General features: G+C 49.8%; 1 protein-coding gene across 1 annotated transcript; it reads left to right on the forward strand.

Annotated features, from left to right (window-relative positions):
- Positions 1 to 3,481: 3,481 nt before the first annotated feature.
- LOC109783957 (glycerophosphodiester phosphodiesterase GDPD6) lies at positions 3,482 to 5,262 on the forward strand. The gene is made up of 5 exons (XM_020342568.4): positions 3,482 to 3,620; positions 3,704 to 4,063; positions 4,197 to 4,271; positions 4,358 to 4,467; positions 4,560 to 5,262. Exons 1-5 carry the CDS (start codon positions 3,608 to 3,610, stop codon positions 5,106 to 5,108), a joined length of 1,107 nt encoding a protein of 368 aa, XP_020198157.1. The 5' UTR covers positions 3,482 to 3,607; the 3' UTR covers positions 5,109 to 5,262.
- Positions 5,263 to 7,961: the final 2,699 nt, after the last annotated feature.

Raw genomic sequence — 7,961 nt, forward strand, 5'->3', positions numbered from 1 at the left:
TGGGTGGGAGCTCTGTAGCATTTCTGATATTATATGTGGATGACATATTACTGATTGGAAATGATATAGAATTTCTGGATAGCATAAAGGGATACTTGAATAAGAGTTTTTCAATGAAAGACCTCGGTGAAGCTGCTTATATATTGGGCATAAAAATCTATAGAGATAGATCAAGACACTTAATTGGACTTTCACAAAGCACATACCTTGACAAAGTTTTGAAGAAGTTCAAAATGGATCAAGCAAAGAAAGGGTTATTGCCTGTGTTACAAGGTGAGAAGTTGAGTAAGACTCAATGCCCGACCACTGCAGAAGATAGAGAGAAGATGAAAGATGTTCCCTATGCTTCAGCCATAGGCTCTATCATGTATGTAATGCTGTGTACCAGACCTGATGTGTGCCTTGCTATAAGTTTAGCAGGGAGGTACCAAAGTAATCCAGGAGTGGATCACTGGACAGCGGTGAAGAACATCCTGAAATACCTGAAAAGGACTATGGATATGTTTCTCATTTATGGAGGTGACAAAGAGCTAGTCGTAAATGGTTACGTCGATGCAAGCTTTGACACTAATCCGGACGATTCTAAATCGCAAACCGGATACGTGTTTACATTGAACGGTGGAGCTGTCAGTTGGTGCAGTTCTAAACAAAGCGTCGTGGCGGGATCTACGTGTGAAGCGGAATACATAGCTGCTTCGGAAGCAGCAAATGAAGGAGTCTGGATGAAGGAGTTCATATCCGATCTAGGTGTCATACCTAGTGCATCGGGTCCAATGAAAACCTTTTGTGACAATACTGATGCAATTGCCTTGGCGAAGGAATCCAGATTTCACAAGAGAACCAAGCACATCAAGAGACGCTTCAATTCCATCCGGGATCTAGTCCAGGTGGGAGACATAGAAATTTACAAGATACATACATATCTAAATGTTGTAGACCCGTTTACTAAGCCTCTTCCACGAGCAAAACATGATCAGCACCAAGACTCCATGGGTGTTAGAATCATTACAGTGTAATCTAGATTATTGACTCTAGTGCAAGTGGGAGACTGAAGGAAATATGCCCTAGAGGCAATAATAAAGTTATTATTTATTTCCTTATATCATGATAAATGTTTATTATTCATGCTAGAATTGTATTAATCGGAAACATAATACTTGTGTGAATACATAGACAAACAGAGTGTCACTAGTATGCCTCTACTTGACTAGCTCGTTGATCAAAGATGGTTATGTTTCCTAGCCATTGACATGAGTTGTCATTTGATTAACGTGATCACATCATTAGGAGAATGATGTGATTGACTTGACCCATTCCGTTAGCTTAGCACTCGATCGTTTAGTATGTTGCTATTGCTTTCTTCATGACTTATACATGTTCCTATGACTATGAGATTATGCAACTCCCGTTTATCGGAGGAACACTTTGTGTGCTACCAAACGTCACAACGTAACTGGGTGATTATAAAGGTGCTCTACAGGTGTCGCCGAAGGTACTTGTTGGGTTGGCGTATTTCGAGATTAGGATTTGTCACTCCGATTGTCGGAGAGGTATCTCTGGGCCCTCTCGGTAATGCACATCACTTAAGCCTTGCAAGCATTGCCACTAATGAGTTTGTTGCGAGATGATGTATTACGGAACGAGTAAAGAGACTTGCCGGTAACGATATTCAACTAGGTATTAAGATACCGACGATCGGATCTCGGGCAAGTAACATACCGATGACAAAGGGAACAACATATGTTGTTATGCGGTTTGACCGATAAAGATCTTCGTAGAATATGTGGGAGCCAATATGGGCATCCAGGTCCCGCTATTGGTTATTGACCGGAGACGTGTCTCGGTCATGTCTACATAGTTCTCGAACCCGTAGGGTCCGCACGCTTAAAGTTTCGATGACAGTTATATTATGAGTTTATATGTTTTGATGTACCAAAGGTAGTTCGGAGTCCCGGATGTGATCACGGACATGACGAGGAGTCTCGAAATGGTCGATACATGAAGATTGATATATTGGATGACTATATTCGGACACCGGAATGGTTCTGAGGGTTATCGGATATATACCGGAGTACCGTGGGGTTACCGGAACCCCCCCCCCCACCCGGGGGGGTTTAATGGGCCTACATGGGCCTTAGTGGAGAAGAGGAGGGGCGGCCAGGGTAGGCCGCGCGCCCCCTCCCCCTCTAGTCCGAATTGGACAAGGAGGGGGGGCGGCGCCCCCCCCCTTTCCTTCTTCTCCTCCTCCTCTTTCCCCCTTCTCCTAATCCAACAAGGAAGGGAGGGAGTCCTACTCCCAGTGGGAGTAGGACTCCTCCTGGCGCGCCCCTCTCCTGGCCGGCCGCCTCTCCCCCCTTGCTCCTTTATATACGGGGGCGGGGGGCACCCCATAGACACAACAATTGATCATTGATCTTTTAGCCGTGTGCGGTGCCCCCCTCCACCATAGTCCACCTCGATAATCTCGTAGCGGTGCTTAGGCGAAGCCCTGCGTCGGTAGAACATCATCGTCACCACGCCGTCATGCTGACGAAACTCTCCCTCAACACTCGGCTGGATCGGAGTTCGAGGGACGTCATCGGGCTGAACGTGTGCTGAACTCGGAGGTGCCGTGCGTTCGGTACTTGATCGGTCGGATCGTGAAGACGTACGACTACATCAACCGCGTTGTGCTAACGCTTCCGCTTTCGGTCTACGAGGGTACGTGGACACACTCTCCCCTCTCGTTGCTATGCATCACCATGATCTTGCGTGTGCGTAGGAATTTTTTTTAAATTACTACGTTCCCCAACAGTATCTTGGTGCATCAGCAGGTATTAATGATCCGGCGACACTCGAAGCCTTGGCGTGCAGAGAAGCTCTCTCCCTCGCCCTCGACCTCTCACTATCTCATGTGTTGGTAGCCTTAGATTGCAAGGAGGTTGTCGCGGACATACACAAGGGCACGGGCGGCCTTTGCGCGAGCATTGTTAAAGAGATCATCTCCGGAGGTTCGCAGTTTTCAGCATGCTCCTTCATCTTCGAAGGGCGTGAGACAAACTTTGAGGCGCACAGCCTCGTCAAACACACTTTGGGACTCTCTCCGGGACGCCATCTCTGGCTACTTAATCCCCTGGATTTATCGTGTATGCCTATGTATTTGGATATTGATCAATAAATGAGAGTGTGTTTGGACTCAAAAAAATTTTACAGCCAAGACACTCAAGATTGTTTTCAAAAAGAAAAGAAAAAACTCGGGATCTCTATTATAAATATCCGTATATAAAGTTCAAAAATAAAGAAAATACATTATATACTTTTTCTAGAGGGAACGAGAGTATCCCACTATACCTAAGAGATTGTTAGCAACTAAATAACAGAATATTAGAATGTGAAACAACCCCAAAATCTTGTTACTTGTTAGGATATTCCTCGCAAGTCTTATCATATATACTCGGCCTCGCCGCTATCTCAACTACCCCAAAATCTTGTTACTTGTTAGGATATTCCTCGCAAGTCTTATCATATATACTCGGCCTCGCCGCCATCTCAACTACCCCACCACCACCCACGGGCAGCCGGCGGTAGCGCTACGCCGCCAACACAAGCTCGCGCGCCGTGCGGGGAAATGGCTTCCCTCTGTAACGTCTCCGATCTCTCTCGTGATCCCGCCGACACAATCTTCCTGTACGTCTGACGTGTGTTTGCGTGCGTGCGTGCGCAGGGGTCGTCGTCGCGGCGGCGCTGCTGGTCCTCGGGTGCGCGAGCAGCGGCGCGACGGCGCGGCCGCTGGTCGGCGCGGCGGCGGCGAAGCAGCCGCTGCAGACGTCGCGGCCGTACAACATCGCGCACAGGGGCTCCAACGGCGAGCTCCCTGAGGAGACGGCGGCGGCGTACATGCGCGCCGTCGACGAGGGCGCCGACTTCATCGAGGCGGACATCGTGGCCACCAAGGACGGCCACCTCGTCTGCTTCCACGACGTGACCCTGGACGACACCACCGACGTCGCCGACCACAAAGAGTTCGCCGCCCGCCGCCGCACGCTCCAGGTGCAGTGGGCCAACGTCACCGGATACTTCATCAGTACGCCCGCCCATCCATCCATCATAACCACCTTCTTATTTTCGACCGGAATCTTAACCACACTCCTATCTTGGATCGATCCGCGAAGATCCAGCGATCAATTAATCATTCGATTGCCTTGCTGATTTGGCAGCTGATTTCACGTTGGCCGAGCTGAAGACGCTGCGAGTGAAGCAGAGATGGTCATTCCGTGACAAATCTCACGATGGTACGCGTACATTAATTCCATTATTATTCTGGTGAAATCAGCCCATCCATGCATCTAGTAGATGTTAATCCCCTTTGTTTCTCAAGGCATTTCTCCCATCATCACCTTCGACGAGTTCATCGACATCGCGCTGAACGCCAAGAGGGTCGTCGGGATCTACCCGGAGATGAAGAGCCCCGTGTTCATCAACCAGCACGTACGTCATCAACACACATCCATAAACAAAGCCACAAAATAGTTCGTAAATTGTCCATGAATTCATTTGTCGACCGATGGCAACAATTGCAGGTGAAGTGGGCGGACGGGAAGAAGTACGAGGACAAGTTCATCGCGACGCTGAAGAAGTACGGGTACGGCGGCAAGTACATGACGAAGCGGTGGACGGAGAGGCCGGTGTTCATCCAGTCCTTCGCGCCGACGTCGCTCATCTACGCCGCCGACCTGACCGACTCGCCCAAGGTGTTCCTCATCGACGACGTGACGGTGCGGACGGAGGACACGGACCAGTCGTACGAGGAGATCACCTCGGACGAGTACCTGGACTACATGAGGGAGTACGTGGTCGGGATCGGGCCGTGGAAGGACACGGTGGTGCCGCCGACCAGGGACAACACGCTGACGACGCCCACGGACATGGTCGCCATGGCGCACGCCAGGGGCCTGCAGGTGCACCCCTACACGTACCGGAACGAGAACCGCTTCCTGCACTACAACTTCAGGCAGGACCCCTACGCCGAGTACGACTACTGGCTCAACGACGTCGGCGTCGACGGTCTCTTCACCGACTTCCCCGCCAGCCTCCGCCGCTTCCAGGACTGGACCGCCGCCAAGAACTGATCGGCAAACCACACATGAGTACGTGAATACGTAGCCACAGACAGGTTCAGATAGGTTTCTCTCTTCTCCTTGGGTTGTTCACGGTTTCGCGCCGTGAGATAAATTGATCTCAGGATTGGATTTTGCATTGGCAATACATGGAATGGATTCGTTACATAGCGACTAGTTTCTCTTATCGTGCATCGTGCGAATGTGATGGTGGTGTCCCCTGTTCTCCGTTAATACTATAAGCTAACAGCAACAATATCAGGCCATGTTTCTTTACAATTTTCTTCAACTGGTGAGAGTTGTCAGGTTTCTTCAGTGGGTCTCCCAACAAGGCAAAATGGTAACTGTTCATCTTTCTAACCAGAGAAGATAACACTTCTGCTTCGGTAGAACCCCTAAATACATGGACGGCTCAGATTATCCGATACCTCTTCGTTAGTAAGGGCATGATGGTCGTATTGGTAAAAGTAACCTGCACGCGCCCTACGTATACGTATCCTTACGTCCGTGCCGTGAGGCCTTTTTTTCATCCGCGGTGGGTGGTGCGATTTGTTCTTTTATGGGAGCACCAGCCTCGATTTGTTTTCTGAGAAAGTCAAAAAAAAAGTGGTACATGCAGAGTCGAACAAGCGACTTCTTCCTCAGATGCGCATTAGCAAATGTGAGATTGCCACTATGGTCGGCGTGCTTATTACGACACATTCTAGGTGTTTTGTCTTTGTGACGCCCCCGATTTGACCGTACACTACTCATGCACGCAAATGTGTACGATCAAGGTCAGGGACTCACGGGAAGATATCACAACACAACTCTACAACATAAATAAGTCATACAAGCATCATAATACAAGCCAGGGGCCTCGAGGGCTCGAATACAAGTGCTCGATCACAAACGAGTCAGCGGAAGCAACAATATCTGAGTACAGACATAAGTTAAACAAGTTTGCCTTAAGAAGGCTAGCACAAACTAGGATACAGATCGAACGAGGCGCAGGCCTCCTGCCTGGGATCCTCCTAACTACTCCTGATCGTCGTCAGCGGCCTGCACGTAGTAGTAGGCACCTCCAGTGTCGTAGGAGTCGTCGTCGACGGTGGCGTCTGGCTCCTGGGCTCCAACATCTGGTTGCGACAACCAGATAGAAAGGAAAGGGGGAAAAGAGGGAGAGAAGCAACCGTGAGTACTCATCCAAAGTACTCGCAAGCAAGGAGCTACACTACATATGCATGGGTATATGTGTAAAGGGGCATATCAGTGGACTGAACTGCAGAATGCCAGAATAAAAGGGGGATAGCTAGTCCTGTCGAAGACTACGCTTCTGGCCATCTCCATCTTGCAGCATGTAGAAGAGAGTAGATTGAAGTCCTCCAAGTAGTATCGCATAGCATAATCCTACCCGGCGATCCCCTCCTCGTCGCCCTGTTAGAGAGCGATCACCGGGTTGTATCTGGCACTTGGAAGGGTGTATTTTATTCAGTATCCAGTTCTAGTTGTCATAAGGTCAAGGTACAACTCCGGGTCGTCCTTTTACCGAGGGACACGGCTATTCGAATAGATAAACTTCCCTGCAGGGGTGCACCACATAACCCAACACGCTCGATCCCATTTGGCCGGACACACTTTCCTGGGTCATGCCCGGCCTCGTAAGATCAACGCGTCGCAGCCCCACCTAAGCACAACAGAGAGGTCAGCACGCCGGTCTAACCCTATGCGCGCAGGGGTCTGGGCCCATCGCCCCATGCACACCTGCACGTTGCGTACGCGGCCGGAAGCAGACCTAGCCTAGTGGCGTTCCAGTCCAATCCGGCACGCGCCACTCAGTCGCTGACGTCAAGAAGGCTTCGGCTGATACCACGACGCCGGGATACCCATAACTACTCCCGCGTAGATGGCTAGTGCGTATAGACCAAATGGCCAGACTCAGATCAAATACCAAGATCTCGTTAAGCGTGTTAAGTAACCGCGAACGCCGACCAGGGCCAGGCCCACCTCTCACCTGGGTGGTCTCAACCTGCCCTGTCGCTCCGCCACAAAGATCCACTTGCGGGTACTCCTACGAGCCGACCCGACTTTAGTCATCACATGTGTCATGTATAAAGTATATAAGTATATACCCGTGATCACCGCCCAGGTGATCACGGCCCGATAGTATAGCACAGTAGACGGACAAGAATGTAGGGCCACTGATGAAAATCTAGCATCCTATACTAAGCATGTAGGATTGCAGGTAAAGGTAACAACAGTAGTAGCAAGGATAGGCTATGCATCAGGATAGGATATCGGAAAGCAGTAACATGCTACACTACTCTAATGCAAGCAGAATAGAGAAGAGTAGGCGATATCTGGTGATCAAGGGGGGGCTTGCCTGGTTGCTCTGGCAAGTAGGAGGGGTCGTCAACTCCGTAGTCGAACTGGACAGCAGCAGTGTCGGTCTCGTAGTCTACCGGAGAGAAGAGGGGGGAAGAAACAGTAAATACAATGCACACATAAGCATGACGATGCGTGACATGACAATGAGCGGTGCTAGGTGTGCCCTAACGCGACAGTAGGTGGTACCGGCGAAGGGGGGGAACATCCGGGAGGTATTCCCGATGTTTCGCGTTTTCGGACAGACGGACCGGAGGGGGAAAGTTGCTAGTTCGATAGGTTAGGGGGTTGTGGTGGACGAACGGACTGCGTATTCGGATTCGTCTCGTCGTTCTGAGCAACTTTCATATAGAAAACATTTTCATCCGAGTTACGGTTTAAAAGATATGAATTTTCAAAGTTTATTTGAATTTCTGGAATTATTTAAATTAAGCAAAAATGAATTATGACGTCAGCATGAGGCAATGCTGACGTCAGCAGGTCAACAGGTCGGCTGACCAG

Source organism: Aegilops tauschii, chromosome 2 (assembly GCF_002575655.3).
Source record: "Aegilops tauschii subsp. strangulata cultivar AL8/78 chromosome 2, Aet v6.0, whole genome shotgun sequence".
Classification (NCBI taxonomy): Eukaryota; Viridiplantae; Streptophyta; class Magnoliopsida; order Poales; family Poaceae; genus Aegilops; species Aegilops tauschii.